Source organism: Cheilinus undulatus, linkage group 1 (genome assembly GCF_018320785.1).
Source record: "Cheilinus undulatus linkage group 1, ASM1832078v1, whole genome shotgun sequence".
In the NCBI taxonomy this organism is placed as follows: Eukaryota; Metazoa; Chordata; class Actinopteri; order Labriformes; family Labridae; genus Cheilinus; species Cheilinus undulatus.
Genome location: NC_054865.1, coordinates 50,394,706 through 50,411,050, shown reverse-complemented (window position 1 = coordinate 50,411,050; position 16,345 = coordinate 50,394,706). Strand labels below are relative to the sequence as shown.

The 16,345-nt window shown below is 40.2% G+C and overlaps 1 protein-coding gene across 1 annotated transcript; it reads right to left on the bottom strand.

The window, feature by feature from the left end:
- Positions 1-2,701: 2,701 nt before the first annotated feature.
- abhd17c (abhydrolase domain containing 17C, depalmitoylase) lies at positions 2,702-12,068 on the bottom strand. Its single transcript, XM_041787470.1, has 3 exons — positions 11,124-12,068; positions 9,280-9,459; positions 2,702-8,537 (listed from the first exon to the last, which is right to left on the bottom strand). The coding sequence occupies exons 1-3, from the start codon at positions 11,606-11,608 to the stop codon at positions 8,318-8,320; spliced, it is 885 nt and encodes a 294-aa protein (XP_041643404.1). The 5' UTR covers positions 11,609-12,068; the 3' UTR covers positions 2,702-8,317.
- Positions 12,069-16,345: the final 4,277 nt, after the last annotated feature.

The following is a 16,345-nucleotide window of genomic DNA, read 5'->3' as shown; positions in this document are numbered from 1 at the left end:
AAGTTAGAGCTGATAGTGAGGTCACACCCAGGTTGAATGTGTCCCACTTGCTATGAGAGCGTAAGAGTAAATGACAGAGCCGGAAAACAACAGGATTTTATTGAAACACACACACAAGGAAACATATTTAGATCACCTGCTCCTCAAATCCTGATCAAAATAAGATCTTCTTGAAGCACCTCTCTGTGCTCATATTAAACAAGATAATACAGGAGATGTGCATGTGCTGTTATTTGTAGAAAAAACCTCTTTTCATGCATATTGACCTTACTGCATTAAGCACGACGAGTATGAATGTTTTCTTAGGGTTTCCTTCAGAGAGAGCAAACTTAATAAGGGTGGTGCTTAAGTGAACGCACGCAAAACACATGAAAGCCCACTTGGAGTTTGATGTTTATTGCACTGAGGAGAGGCTTCCATCTCACCATGCTGCCACAAAGATTGGTGAAGGGCTGCAGTGATGGTCGTCCTTCTGGAGCTCAGTCAGACCCACTGACCAACTGTCCATCCATCTAAAAAGTGGTCAGTTAACATTGACGTCCAATAATTTGTAATATTCAGATCAAAATCCATTCAAATAGGAGCAGTCAGAGATTTAGTGAGGATCCAAAATGACCAGAAAAACTGTTCATAGATTTTCAAAGATTTTTATAGTAAGTTTAAAGCAGATGGGGCAAAGAAACCAAAAGCAATAGTCACATAAAATATGTTAGATATGACTGACCATGTTTTAATGTTAATGTTCTGATGTGTAACTTGGGGATGGAAGGGCTTTAAGATATTTCCATGAAGGCTGATAACCAGTGGACTGAGTCTGAGTCACTGAAGAGAACCCCCTAAGGGTTAATGAGCCTTGTTGTTCACTTCTTTACACTCAGTACACAGACCGATCCAGTTTATGGATTACAATCACTCCACTCATACATAATGAATAGTCCTTTTGATATTAAAAAATGAAAGAATGTTTTACAAAATTTAATTTCATTCTCGTTCCAGTTTTCTGCCGATGACACCCGAGGCAACCATTAATGGTGTTTTCTCTTTTTCTCTCCTCGTTGTCAGTTTTTTTCTGTACCATGCCATCAAAAGGTGCTGGATTTTCATGTCCACATTTTAATTGCAGGGCTGCGATGAGTTTCTGAGTTCTTCATCCATCACTGCTTATGTTCTTACATTGTGGATGGTAGATGTGACGGACTGGCCAGCTAGAATTTGGGCAAATACCAAAAGGGCCTGACCAATGAATGAGCAATTTTGGCTGGAAATGTGCATTCAGAGGATTATTATGTTAAAAATTTGCTAAATCAGGAGCAATAGTGATAATGCAAGATATCAGGTGCATCTAAAAAAATGAGTATCATGAAAAAGTAGGTTCTCTGCTGTGATTTAATTCACAAATTTAAACTTCCATTTATTGTAGATTTATCTCATACAAAGTAAATAAATGGAGACTTTTTTTTGTTTTAATCTTGATGATTCCACCTTAAAGTTCATGAAAATCAAAAATCCACCATCACAAAATATTAGAAAATCATAAAACACCAAATAAAAAAGGATTTATGATACAGAAATGTTGGCCTTCTGGGAAATTATGTTCATTTTGATCCTAAGTACTTGGTCAGGGCTCCTTTTGCACAAATTACTGCATCTATGTGTTGTGGCACAGAGCCAATCAGCCCGTGGCACTGCTGGGGTGTTATGAAGCCCAGTTGCTCTGATAGCAGCTTTGAGCTCGTCTGGACTGTTAAGACTGGTGTCTCTCAGCTTCCTCAGAGATTCTCTATGGGGTTTAGGTCAGACCAGTTGGCTGACCAATCAAACACAGTAACACCACAGTCAGCAAACCAAGTCCTGCTGGAAAAGGAAATCAGAATCTCCATAAAGCTTTTCAGCAGATGGAAGCATGAAGGTCTCTTAAATCTCCTTGTTAGACGGCTGACAGCGTTGACTCTGGACTTGATGAAGACCAGTGGACCAACAGCAGCAGATGACATGGCGCCTCAAACATCACTGACTGTGGAAACTGAAAACCTGGACCTACTTTCATCTAAAATCAGGACTTTGGACCACCATGCAAGTCCATTTCTTTTTCTCCTTAGCCCAGGTGAGACGCTTATGGCATCAGTGGCTCAGAATTGGCTAGACACCAGACTTGTAGTCCGTTTCCTGGACTCATCTGTGCATGGTGCCTCTTGATCCACTGAATCCAGCCTCAGGCCACTCCTTGTGAAGCTCCCCTAAGTCTTTGAATCTGCTGTGTTTGACAATCCTCTGCAAGCTGAGCTCATCCCTGTTGCTTGTGCACCTTTTCTTACCACACTTTTCCCTTCCAGTCAATTTCCAATTAATCTGCTTTTATCCTCTGAGAACAGCCTGCTCTTTCAGCAGTGACCTTCTGTGGCTCACCCTTATTGTGGAGGGGGAGAGGAATGAATGACAAAAGTTGTTAGTTGTTGTGGATAACCATAACATTCTAATATATTGAGACAGTGGATTTTTGTGAGCTGTAAGCCATGATCATCAGGATCGAAACAACAAAGTCTTGAAATATTGTACTTTGTATAAGATGAATCTAGTATAATTTATTCCATCATATTGGCAGTAAAACACCTTTTGTCCTGACTTCTTGTTAAAAACCATCATCGGTTTGTCAGCATCTTTATTATTAAATGTTTGACACATGAACAAAGTCAGACTCCACAAGCTTCATTTGCCGTTTATTTGCATATGGCAATCCAGTGATTAAAATCAATGACAAGACCACACCGTGTATGGACTTCTATGTATAGAGAAGATGTTGAATTATACCATTACAAAGATTTATAATACAAACCAGCTCTGGAGACAAACGTGTAAATCGTTCAACATTTAGATCATAAAATCGTGTACAAATGTCAGTAACAAAACAAGAATCAACACTTGAGGAGGGTCTTCATTTCCTTTAAAAAGAGGTGATGGAGGGCGCGTTGTCCAAAAACAACATGAGCCCAAAAATAGTTATAAGAACACATCAATACCCAACTGACAAATCACTTCACAGCAAGACACTGATCAGTCCGACATTTCAGTCGCTGAGTTACAGTCTCAAACACAATCCTTCTCTGCAGTAGTCTTTCAGTCGATATTTATCTTCTACTTCATTATAAACTACTACAATCTACTTCAGTCTTTAAGTATTTCATAATTTTCAAGGAAAAAAAAGTTAAAACAGCTAAATTTTCAGTCATTAAGGTGATTGGTAAGGGCTTTGTACTTCTAGTCTCTGTTTCCTAACAACTTTGGGGTTTAAGTTGGTAAAACTGACCCTTCATGGCTCTCTGACTGGCCGTATGATCCTCCAATCAGAGAGCCTCCTCTCTTGGTTGCTGGGCTACTTCCTGTTTGAAAACTCTTCTGAGTGTGTGGCAGTGAAACGGAGACCTCAATTTGGTCAATTCAACATAGCTAAGAGCGACTCAACATATAATCATCATAATCAGAGAGTACTTTTCATCCTGTTTTCAACACTGAAGGTAAAACATGAAAAACCTTTAGATATACTCTTTCAACAACATTCTTAAAGAATACAGACAGACACAGATTTTGAGAATAAGGGCCGATATTGATGTTTAAAAGAAACTAGCACTCTGCCAATTTGATGTTTTTCTCATAGCTTATTTTGGTCCTCCTATGCCAGCATTTTCTCTTGTATTTGACCATAAAAACAGACCAGAGTTTTTTCTCTGCCCAGTAAAAAGGCTCTTATGTAATCCTGAAGTTAAATTGATGTCAGAATTAAATTGACTGAACAATCCAGATAAACAATTGTCTATTTAGATCTGTTCCTTCAATGCTATTTACCCTTGGATGATGTTTGTCGACAGTGCAGATACTGATGATAAACTGGAGCATTAGTGTGTCCCTACTTGCTGTCCTACAGCAATTTTCCTATTCCTCTCCCCAGGGACATAATCTAGTTCTTCCTCAGGGATTCTGAGGCATTCCCAGGCCAGATGAGATATATATAATCCCTCCACTGAGTCCTGGTCTACCTGGAGTCTCCTCCCAGTTGGACACACCCAGAAGACCTCCGCAGGGAGGCCACCAGGCTCCCAGATCAGATGCCCGCACCACGTCAACTGGCTCCTTTTGAGATGAAGGAGCAGTGACTCTACTTTGAGATCCCTCTGGATGACAAAGCTCGTCACCCTTGAGTCCTACCCGATGGGTACCCGTTGAAAATGTTCCGCTATGAGTAGAAAATATAACTATAATTTTCCACGTATGGGCACAAGGTAGAAATAAACAAAAGGTGGGCGGTGAAATAAGTGAATACTGTCAAGAATTAGTTCCTTCAAGGCGCTGTGGTAGGCTGATTTACTGCTGCTTATCTGTGTCTGTAATGTGCATAACACTTTGAATATCAGCGAATGTGCAGTGGCCTTATGCCTTTGTTGTTAAACCACTGATTGCACAGCAGCTAAATAATGAAACACTATGTATGCATAGTGTTTAACCACAGGTTGGGTCAGGTTGCCTTCTATTATTCACAGGTCCAGGCTGATACAGGTATGAAAACATCAGGGAACTTTGTTGGATCTGTGCTCTACAGATGCATTTTGAGACAGTGGTCATTTGACTGTCATTACCCAGCGCTCATGACCGTAGATGACGGCTGGAACAAAGGTCAACCAGTAAATTGAGAGCTTTGCCTTCCAGCTCAGCTTCCTCTTCAACACAACAGTCCAGTATAACATCTGCAATACTGCTGATACTGCACAAATCTGCCTGTAACTCTCACAGTCCATTCTACCCTCAATTGTGGACAAGATCCCAACAAAGACTTGAACTCGTTCACCTCGGGCCATGACTCGCTCCCCACCTGGAGAAAGCAATCCACTGTTATACTTCAGAGGACCATGACCTCGGACCAGTTTGAATGAACTTTTTTTGCAGAAGAGATGTTCTGCTTGACACATCATGAAAACTTTCAAGTGCCAGTTTTTTTTTTCAAGGATAGTTTACAAAGACTCCTACTCTCATTTTTGGTATGTTTTTCAGAGAAACAAAGTGTAGTACTTCGTCTAGATGTGCGTCTGGCAGCTTTGAGCTGAATTTTTGCCTCCATGTTGACTATCTGGCATGACTGCCATTACACAAATTAAATACTATGGCTGTTGGGTGTGTTTCATATCGCAGAGTCTGTTTATTATGATGAAATCCGTGAGAGTTATAATTACATGTATGCATTTAAGTATTTTAGCCTGTGTGGACCACTCAGGGACAATACAGACTTTATCTTCAAGTTCAGTTGAGTGAGAAAAGTGAAAAATCTTCCTGTCAGACTCTCCTGATACCTTGTCATCTCCTCATTTCCTTGTTCCTTGTCCATTTTAATGCGAGCACTGCATCACTGTCAAGACACCACGATAGGAATCAGTGTAATCAAGCTGATTTTGTTGCTGACACTCGCTCACAATGCGTGCAGTCAGACAACAGTATCATACATCACATTTATCTTTTTTGAGGTGCTGCAGAAGGATGGCTAACATCACTAACATCAGAGAACTGTAATATTTTGAAGGGTTTCAACCTCTCTTCAGAAAGCAGAAGTTATCCTAAACTGAGGAAAGATTTAGAGTCAAATTGATTAAACATCCAGAAAAGTTAAATTATAGGGAAGGAGCCCAGCAACAAAAGACTGACTAACTTACTAACAGTCATCAAGGGGTGGGGTGAAAAAGGGTCTTTTGGGCATCCCTGGCGACTGCATGCAGAAACACATAGCTTAAAAAAGGCATGATAGTAGTCATGGTAAGTTTAAGTGACTTCCTGTCATTTCGACTTTCTATCAACTGTAGTGTGGCTGTCACAGTGATTGACTGATTGACTCTTCTAAAGAATAGCAGCAGTTTTCAGTCCTCTTGAGGAACACAAGGGTCCTGCTGTAGTCTGCAGGACTGGATGAAATGTCTGTAAACATAAGGCTTTAGACCACATTTACATGAAAATGATCCACTGAATGTGAAATTGCTTTTTGGTTTCAATAAAGTTCAGACGGCAACTTTTTGATGACTTCCAAGCACATCGATCAGCAAAAGTCTCAGTTCCAGTACACCCCTGACCGCTACCATTCAGCCTGTATCTGTCTGCATGCTCACGTCTGGTGGTAGGGTATCCTGACTCATGATGGAAAAGAGGGCAAGAATGAAGTACTGGGGCTGCATGTTCCTTTGAACAGAGATTTTCCAGAGCCACACTTCAAATGGATTTGGCCTTGCACATCAACAGCAAGATGGCTGCTCAAAAAGTGTACAAAATTCAGTAGTTTCTTTCTGAAATGATCCTTCAAGGTCCGGTCATCTCTGACAGGGAACGAGCATACCAGCTTAAAGCTCTTTCAGATGGATCAACCTGACAACAGATATGGAATCCGGACAATCCATCATCCTTGCAAGGCTTACAGTACATGATAAGGAGTGTAAATCTGGAAAAATGTTAGCAGTGAGTGGTACGAGCAGAGCTCAGGAGTCAGCCATCATTGTTGTAGCCTACCTGCCTGTTTACAATCTCCACTGTAGTGTAAATGAACATTAAAAACAAGTAAAAAAAGTCAGCATTTCCAGCTGAGATCGTTGTCATGTAAATGCGGCCTTTTCTCCTAGTTTGAAATAACTGATCAGTTCAGCACAAACTTGAACCAATTAACAGTTCATCCACCTTCATTTAAGGATACACGCTCCCTGGTTTCAGTTTACGGCACGGGTCTGTTGCTGTTTAAAACAGCAGTCAAGTCTTAGTTTCACATGATCTACAGTTCACAAAGCAAAGCCTTGATACCTGCTTCTCTCTTCATCCAGGAAAGCTCATGTATACTCAATATTTAAAGCATTTGTGGCACGACTTGGTGGCAAATGTTTAAGTTGCATGGTATGATTTCCTGATAAAACAAAGCAAAAGATAAACTTACTGCAAAAAAAGAATTTACATGTCTAATTTTTGTAAAATCACTTAAGTGACAAAAACATCACATGACACTGGAATGTAAAAAAAAGATGGCCTGCTGAGTCGGGCTGGGAGGTAACAAGATATAAGATTAGCTGATACGTTTTATAGCAACAAGATTTTTTAATGCACAAGGGTCTCTCAACCAAATGACACCAAATTAGGGGTGTGGCCACAAAGTTTCTGGGATCACTTGCAGCATGAAGGAGGAAGGCATTTTTAAAGTTATTCCAAAACACCCTCACTCTGAAAGTGACCGTGTTTAAGATTTCAAGGACTTCACATTTTCAGCTTCCTGTTCGAGTAAGAAACAGGCATCAAGACGACAAAACCACAGCTACGATGACCACATGTGCAGGAGCGCAAAACCAGGTGTTTCAGCCTGCATTTAAAAAAACGTGGAATGATGAAAACCTGACGCCAACAAAGACAAATCCAAACGGAGAAAAAAAAAATTACCTGAAAATATCTGCACATTTATAGTGCAAATCTGAAATTTACCCTGAATGGTAACTTAAATTCACAGAAAAAAAGAAGCTTACAGTTATTAAAAAAATACAAAACAATCCAGTCATGAATCTTTTTGGGACGACAGACAGAGGGCAATATATTTTAAGCCTTAAGTACGGTGGCCCTAAGGAGCAACTGCAAAAAACATCTAACTGTATTTAAAAAAGGAGTTCATGACATGCAAAAAAATGTTTTATGAAATGCACACAAAAATTTGTTTAAAGCAGAGACCTTTTGTGAAATGCAAAACATAAAAAAAACTCATGAAGCTGAAATAACAATCCATTTAAGTTCTTCAAATTCAAAGTTTTTGAGTTTCAGAAAATATTTTTTCTCTTCAGTGTTATGCTTCTTACTAAATCTTAATGCTAATGAAATGTTTGATAGTTTCATCAACTAATTTATCATTTTGTGAAATGTTTATGGGTTAAAAAAATTGTTTTTGTTGTTTCACAAAATAACTGAGTTTCTCAAAACATTTTATGAAATGTCCCTTGAGTTTATTGAAAGATTTGTTTAAAAAAAAAAGTTTTGCATTTCACGAAATAGCTTAATGTTTTTTAAATATTTATGCAGTTGACCCTCAGGGCCACCATACTTCATGATTTTCAACTTCTTGTACTCTCAGCTGCATCTTTACAATCATAAATCTGCTCATCCAGTCCACATGATATTCTCGTCTTTAATGGCTCCAGGACCGGGGAAACTGCGGTCGGTTTACTCACGTCATGCTTGAATACTTGGAGAGGAACTTTGGAGATGATTATACGATGGCTTCAGAAGATCATAAAGATGAACCTTGGGCCTGAGCGCCAAGCTCCACTCAGGACGTTGGAAGCTCAAAGGAGATAAACTGCTTGAGTCTCTCGAGGTACTGGGCATACAGTTCAATGTCGTTGTGTCCTGCTCCCTCGACCCACAGAGGCTCAACGGCACGGGGGCAGCGCTCGTACATTGCAAGGCCATGAGAAAAGTCTATCACCTCATCCTCTGTGCCATGGATCACCAGCACTGGGGATGACACTTTGGACACCTTGTCTATACTATGGAGGGGAGAGAGAAGGAGGTGTAAAGGAAAAGCAGACACCTTACTTATCTATCATCCACCCATGTATTAATCTACCTACTTATCCATCCAACCTGCCTACATACCTACCTAACCATTTACTCATGTAGGTTTCCATACATCCAGCAACCTATCTATTCATCTATAAGTCTATCCACCTATATATAACCTTGTACACATGGTTTGAATAAAATACCATGAGATGGTAAAATGTCTCAGATTCAACATCTGATATGCTGTTTAAGTTCTATTGTGAATAAAACTGGGGTTTATTAGATCTGATAATCACTGCATTCTGTTTTTTATTTTCACAGCACCTCAGCACCTGGTCATTGTGGGATAAACTGATAAAGACAAATAAAAACAATTTATAATAGCCATCATGTGATAGTGAAAAACATCTTCAGAGTAGTTGATCAATCTCTTTAGTACTTGATAACTAGTCAACCATAAAATCAGCTGTCTGTTGAAGCGCTAGTGGCATCTGTTTTCAAAATAATGTTCAGCTACTTAAGCATGTATCTTTACATTCATTTGTCTCTTCGATGAGCTGATTATTTTATTAGTTCATTATTAACAACTCCAATAAAAAGCAAGGCTGGACTTCCTTTGGTTGAGACATAAATGAATATAAACCCATGTTAGGCTCTGCTCCTAAATAGCCCACTAACTCTGTTTAATCTGTTTTCTGTCGTCTGCTGCTGGGGGTCAACGCTCACCTGGGGAAGGCATCAAAGCAGTAAGTCTTCCTCGTGTTAGGAAAGGCCACCCGTAGCCCTGACATGAGTGGTGAATGGAGAATGACAGCAGCACATTCGTAGCGAGAAGCCAGGTCGATGGTTGGGACAGTACCGATGCTTTGTCCGTACAGGATGATGTTCTCAGGTGTTACGCCATACCTGGATGAACACACAATGACAAAGCGGAGTCACTCATAATCTAAGATAAGATTAAAACAAGCTTTTAGCAGCATACTGAATTATTTTCACTTCATTAGGAATACTGAGATAGCAAGTGACAATGAGAAACAGCACCTGCCTAGATCTATATGATTTTTAAGATCACTACACAGAAAACAACTTTAGCAAGACCCACTCGTTTAGGCCGTGCTGCATCGTTAAAGGAACATAAACACATGATAGCATGTAGTGTATGTTTGTTTACCATTATGAACTGAACATAAATCATCAGGTTGGAATGTAAAGAAAATCTATTTGGGACCAGGAGACATCGTTGTCTCCCTCCTGTGCTTTCTGTCTGTACACTACTGCTAATCTGTGTGTATTTATAACCCTATAGTTTCTGCATTCCCAGAATCACAGAATTTCCCAATGAAAACATAATCTACTACTGTAGTTCAGTAATTAAAAACCCTTTATCTCAAGATCAGTTCAATACATGCCAGGCTCGTCAATTCACCCTTCTTGTGGTATAAATTATTTTAAAATTTAGCATAAGCTTTATGAAGCTTTATTATCTACTATTAATTACTTTTAACCTCATTATGCTGTAGTAAAATAACAACTGATTCAACGATTATCAGGTTGCAGGTGTCTATAGGTTTATCATATAATTTCCACGATCACGGCATGACAAATATTAAGCATCATATAGCCTACAAATTAACCCTTTGGTAAATGTTTTTGTTTTAATCAACTGATATTGGTCTTTCAGGGCCTTTACAGTACAGATTATTTGTAGTTCCTGATACAGATGACAGCAATTTGGAACTGATATGCATTTATTATGACATGTACTTTATGTAGCATATATTTAAAATAGCAAAAATGAGGGAAAATAAGCAATTTAGCCCTAGGTCTATCAGCATGAGAAATGGCATACAGCATCAGAGTTGAAGCAAGAAAACAGGAAGTGATACCATATGCTCACTGTGTCAGTGGCACCCAGGCTTAAGTGCAGACTGGCTGGTACTCATGACACCTAGTCAGGCAGATTGAGTTGTACTCAGGGCATTTGGTGAGGCTGTGTAAGTTAAAAATAAAGCCAGAGGAGAAAAAACACATTTGGAGCCAAAGCAGTGCCCTTTTTGAATAATTAATTTTATTGCTTATTGGTAAAATAAAACACAGACGTGGAAAATCGGCCTTTGTCTACTCCTAGATCCAAGATCACTTGTGCTGTACTGAGACTGTTGTCGGATGAGAGCTCAACAACCAACCAACCAACCAACCAACTGTAAGGTGTCGGCCCTAAAAAAGTGTTACTTGCTCACTCTCATTAGCTAGCATCATGTTGTTTTAACATTTACAATGCAGTGTCAGCATTGTGAGGTGGGCTGTTGTTTAAATGTTTCCTTGGAGATATTTCTTCAATAAGAGAAAATATATAGTGCACCTATCTATTTAAAAACAATTTTATGAATGCTACAGAGGAAAGACAAAGCCAACATGTTTAGCCTAGCTACAATAAACACTCTGAAACTGAGGCTGTGGGCGCTGTCAAATAACAACCATTGTTCTACCCGTCTAGCTCAATGGAAAGTACACGGAGGTCCATGTTAAAAACGTTAGATGCTGCCCAGCCCTACCACACTGATACTCACTTGTTCCTGAGCACCTGCCAGGCCGCCTCGATGTCTGCATACAGGTTTTTCTCTGATGGTTTCCCAGTGCTGACTCCGTAGCCTGAGTAATCGTAGGAAAATACGTTGCAGTTGATCCTGGAGCCAAGGCCGATGTAGAAACTGCACATCTGACCGAGATCCACGGCGTTCCCGTGGGAGAACAGCAGCGTGTACCGACTGTTCGGGGCACAGCGCACGAACATGCATCCTACCCGGTTCCCTCGGCTGCTTCTGGTGCTGATCACTTCAACAGCATCCAGTTCCCTCTGGGAGTACTGCCAGTCAGCCCGTTCCGTTAGATGTAGGCTGGTCACCCCGTTAGCGTCGGTGTGTAGGGAGTACGTGGGCTCCGGAGGGAGGAAGGCTAACTTGGCTGCTATGCGGCTGGGACAGGGAGGACAACAGAAGAGCCAGCATAGTTCACCGAGAGAAAAGCCATTCATCCTAGGTCCTTCTGCGGGCATTGAAGCTCAGGGTTACCCCGTTAATCACGACTTTGTCTGTGGATGGAGGCTCCGTTCATTTCCAACGGCAGTCTTTGGAGAAGAGTCTTAACGGCAGCAGGCTGGATCCCTGCCTCAAAAGTGTTAGCCTACAGCAGGCTGGATCTTTGTAGCTAACCTGTTAGCCGGCAGCAGGCTGGGTCTCTGCAGCTAAAGTATTAGCCGGCAGCAGGCTGGGTCTCTGCAGCTAAAGTATTAGCCGACAGCAGGCTGGGTCTCTTGCTAACGCGTTAGCCGACAGCACACTCACAATGCACGGAAATTAGAGATGAACCAAAACATCTGAATGAACGTCATAAATGTTTTACAACAAAAAGCAGCAGTTGGGCTCGGTAAAATAATACTACCCAATTCATCACTTACTAAACGTAAAGGTTAGCTTTCACTGCAGAGAGAAAAAGAGCGGCCATTACAACAGGACAGACTTCCGCCTCAACCGGATATCCTGTTTGTTTTCTTTTTATAGACTGGCAAGTCAAGTTGAATGTACCTTTGGATTATGAGCTGGCTGTCCCAAACCTGAACCCTTAAATTTAATATAATGAGAATAATACTGAAGTGACAGAGCAGATTCCACTATTGCATCTCTCAAAAATATCTATCTGATTAATTTCAGAACGACGGGTGAATTTCCTTTTTATACATTTTTTTTTTTCAGTTTTTACCTCATTAAAGTCAGATTTATGTCAACGTTCAGAGATTTATGTCAGAATTCAGAGAAAAGTAGTAAGAAGTTTGAGAAATACATAAGAATTCTTTAAAAAAAAGTCATAATTCTGACATTAAAGTAAAAGTTCTGAGACATAAATCAGGATTCCTATAATTAAGTTGAAATTATGAGATTTTTTTTAGGAAAAAGAGACATATTATAATTTTTTGTCAGAATTTGAGATTTTGTTAGAATTCTGAAGACAAAAGACAAATTCTGAGATTTTTGTCAGAATTATGGGAGAAAAAAATCTGAATTGTGATTTGTTTTTGTGCTGACTTTTATTTATTTGACTTGGTTGATTGTGGGGCTAGCTGTATGTTGTCTGTTTTATTGCATTTTAGTTTTTTTTTATCTTAATTGTGTGGTATTTTTTGAAATCATTATTAGAATATGTATGGGGACAATATCTGCCAGGCTTTTTTGTATTCCTGTCTCACTGCTACGGGCTGGAAAAGGAGCATTCTGTCTCTTTTATGCATGGGGATAGTATAAAAGACAAGCCTAATCTATAATCTTGCTCTGCTGATATTTATATTAACCTTTGATGGACTGATGCTTTTTACATGATTGAATTATTTCCTAACTGATAAAGATATTTTAGTTGCCACTAAAGACTGACACATCACCATGGAAAGTCACTGACCCCATTTAGACAATGCATTAACAGGAATCTAAATCTGTTTTGGGTATTCAAGTGTTAATTCTTAATGCTAACAGTTTCTGGGTTGTGGTCTGGGTTGTCTTCATCTGGGCTGGATTAGTTGTGTAGACACACCATGGACTGCCCATAGTAAAGACCGCCCTGTCAGCTAACGTGATCTGCAGTATTCTGCTAGTAAACAAAAAGCATGGTTTTATTTTTGTCTGTCCAGCAGAGTGATGGGAATTGCAGCCCTTTAAGAGATCTGGATTATTTGTCTCAGTTCAGTACAAGAGCCAGTCTTTCAGCTCTGAAACGGCTCTTCATGTAGTACCATTTTGTATTTTTTTATGCCTTTAAAATAATAGAAAAAGACGACAGGAAACTGTCAGTCAAATGTGAGCCAGCCCTTAAAACCAGCTTGTCTACAACCAACACATCACATCTCCATTGTAACTTGTCTTCTTGAATTGAGTTTTGCTAAATCGTAAATCGAAAAGCTGTTAAAAAGGCACTGCCATCCTCTTTGTAAGTTGCAGCAGCAGCTTCATGGCACATGGCATGTAGGGATTTTGGGCCACAGGAATGATGTATGGGCTCTTTTTGAAATAAATGAGTTCTGGTATCAGGTTGTCACCCAAGACTGATTGTTAATGCAGAGTATGGACACACTATGGTTGGTATCTGAATGACCAAGAAGGTATCAGTAATCCCCGATAATGTATTGTCTGAATAACTTCACTGACTGCTCACTATCATGCAGCTTTGCTCCACTAACCCAGATGCCCTCACACACTCATGCTGCACAACATCTCAGAGGCTCATGACAATTAGACACACTCATACTTCAGTATGTAAACAGAATCTCTCAGGGACAAAACAGTGCTCTTATGCTATAACGGCATTTTGTTTACAACACTTGGGTTGAGATTTTTTCCAATAAAGTCAATCGGGAGGGTTGGAGCTGATGACAAACAGGGAGAAAATGTGGAGCAGATCCAGACAACAGCAGAATGTTGATGTTAAATGAAGACATCCTGAGAATGTAATGCTCCTCTCCCTTCTTCACCAGTCAATCACAAACGCTGCAGCGCTTACTAAATGTCAGCAGGGAATTCACAAAACTCATCAGAGTGCACGTCATGTCACGAAGGAATGCTGGAAACAGCCTCTTTTTAAATCACTTACCAGTCTGGAGAAGGTTGTTATAATGCCAAGCAGGACAGATGCCAAAAGCTGCCAGGCCATGTTCATGAGAAAATCAGATCTGGGCTTTGACATTCCTCACATACTCAGAAGGTTTCAGAAAATTGTGGTTTATGTAGAGCTGAGTGGAGAGAGGGAAAACAGGTGGAGAAGTTTTTCTGTAATTCAAGTCAAAAAGTTAAACCAGTTAAAAACAAAAAGACCACAGCCAACAAACTGGTTAGTTTTGACTTCACAGTGGATCGGAGCCAACTGCTGCTGGAAAAAGGAAATCAGCATCTCCACAAAGTGTGTCAGCAGAAAGAAGCAGGGCTTCCCACAGAAACAGCCCGACCTCTGCACAGGCCAGAGAACAGGCGCTGTCCAGATGGTATTTATTAACATCAAACCATGGTGGAAATTAGCATCTCTATGATACAGAGGCAGAGAAGGCCAAATGACTGGCAACAGCCGGAAAATGTGCAGCATATTCGAAAAACAATGCAATGATTCTTTTCTTACTGTTAGTAAAGGGTGTCACAGAGCGCCCTGACAGACCTGCAGGACTTTGCAGCCTTTCTTTTTTGCTGCACTTTTGTTCTTAAAGCAGTTAAGACTTTTTGAAACACACTTGTTTATTTTGCAGCATTTTTTTTTGTGTTGCATTTGTTTTGGACTTGGCATGTGCCTTTTAATTCACAGCATTCTTGAATATGCTGCTCATCATTTTGGCCGTCACTAGTGGTGTCATGTAATCTTTTGATCATTGACTGTCTGACTGACTGTTGCCGACACATCACTGACTGTGGAAACTAAAAACCCTGGACTTTGACGCCTTGGATTCTGGGTCTTTCTCCAGACTTTGGAACCTTCAATTTATAATGTAGTGCAAAATCTGAGACAACTTTGGACAGTCCAAAGTCACTTTTTAGAGTAGTATCAGTCATCTACCAGAAGATGAAAAGCACTCTATGCTTCTGACCACAAGGTGGGGAAAAGGGTAGAACTTTCTGGGGACTTTCTGCTAGAGGGGGCTATGAAGGTCAGCAAAAACATAGTATAGTAAAGCTGTAATGACCACATCTTATTTCAAACCTAAATACTCACCACTTTTATCAGTTCTACTTAAACGTGTTTTGTTTGTCGGTGCTTCAGTAAAATTTAGCCTCACAATTAGTGAAATGGGGATCACTTGAGTGCAAAAAATGTGTGTGAAGTGAGTGTAGTACAAAGACACCTGTATCTGGAAGGTCCAGTCACTGGTTTATCAGTATTCCTTACTACCATTACAGTAAAAAGAACACTCTAAGCAATTCTGATAAAAGGTTATTGAAAAGTATAAGCGAGGGGATGGATACAAAAAATCTCCAAGGCACTGAAAGCTCCTTGAGTTCAAATAAATCCATCATCAAGAAATGAAAGGAATATGGCATATGTATAAGACTGCCTAGATCAGGCCGTCCTCACAAACTGAGTGACCATGCAAGGAGCCTAGAGAGAGACAACCAAGACACCTATGAGTACTCTACTCTTTCCAGCAAGACAATGACAGAGAGAAAGTCACTAAATTAAATTTGGACTAGAGTTTGCTAAAAGGCATGCGGGAGACTCCATGGTCAGGTGGGAGAAAGTTATTTGGTGTGATGAGATCAAAATGGTGCTTTTTATTGCCATCAGATAAAACACTATTTTTGGTAAACACCAAACACTGCACATCACCACAAACACACCATTCCCACTGTTAAGCATGGTGGTGGCAGCATCATGCTGTGGGGATGCTTCTCAGCAGCTGGCCCTGGAAGGCTCATAAAGAGAGTAAAATGAGTATGGCAAAATATAGTAAAACCCTAGAGGACAATTATATTCAGTCTGCAAGAGAACTACAGCTTGGGAAAAGATGTATTTTTCCAGCAAGACAATGACCTGAAGCATACAGCAAAAGCCACACAGAGATGGTTTAAAGATGACAAGATGAATGTTCTGGAGTGGCTGAGTCAAAGCCCAGACCTCAATCCAATAGAGAATTTGGGGCTGGACTTGAAAAGGGCTGTCCACACCCAATCCCTTCAACCTAACGGAGCTTGAGAGCAGTTTTGCAAGGAAGAATAGGGTAAAATTGCAGTGTGCAGATGTGAAGGCCTGGTTGAGACCTATAAACACA

Coding starts and splice junctions, on each gene's coding strand:
- abhd17c (XM_041787470.1), bottom strand. CDS start 11,608: ATGCCCGCAGAAGGACCTAGGATGAATGGCTTTTCTCTCGGTGAACTA. Junction 9,460..11,123: donor TGGCAGGTGCTCAGGAACAA/GTGAGTATCAGT, acceptor GTGTTCATCCAG/GTATGGCGTAACACCTGAGA. Junction 8,538..9,279: donor TGCTTTGATGCCTTCCCCAG/GTGAGCGTTGAC, acceptor TCCCCTCCATAG/TATAGACAAGGTGTCCAAAG.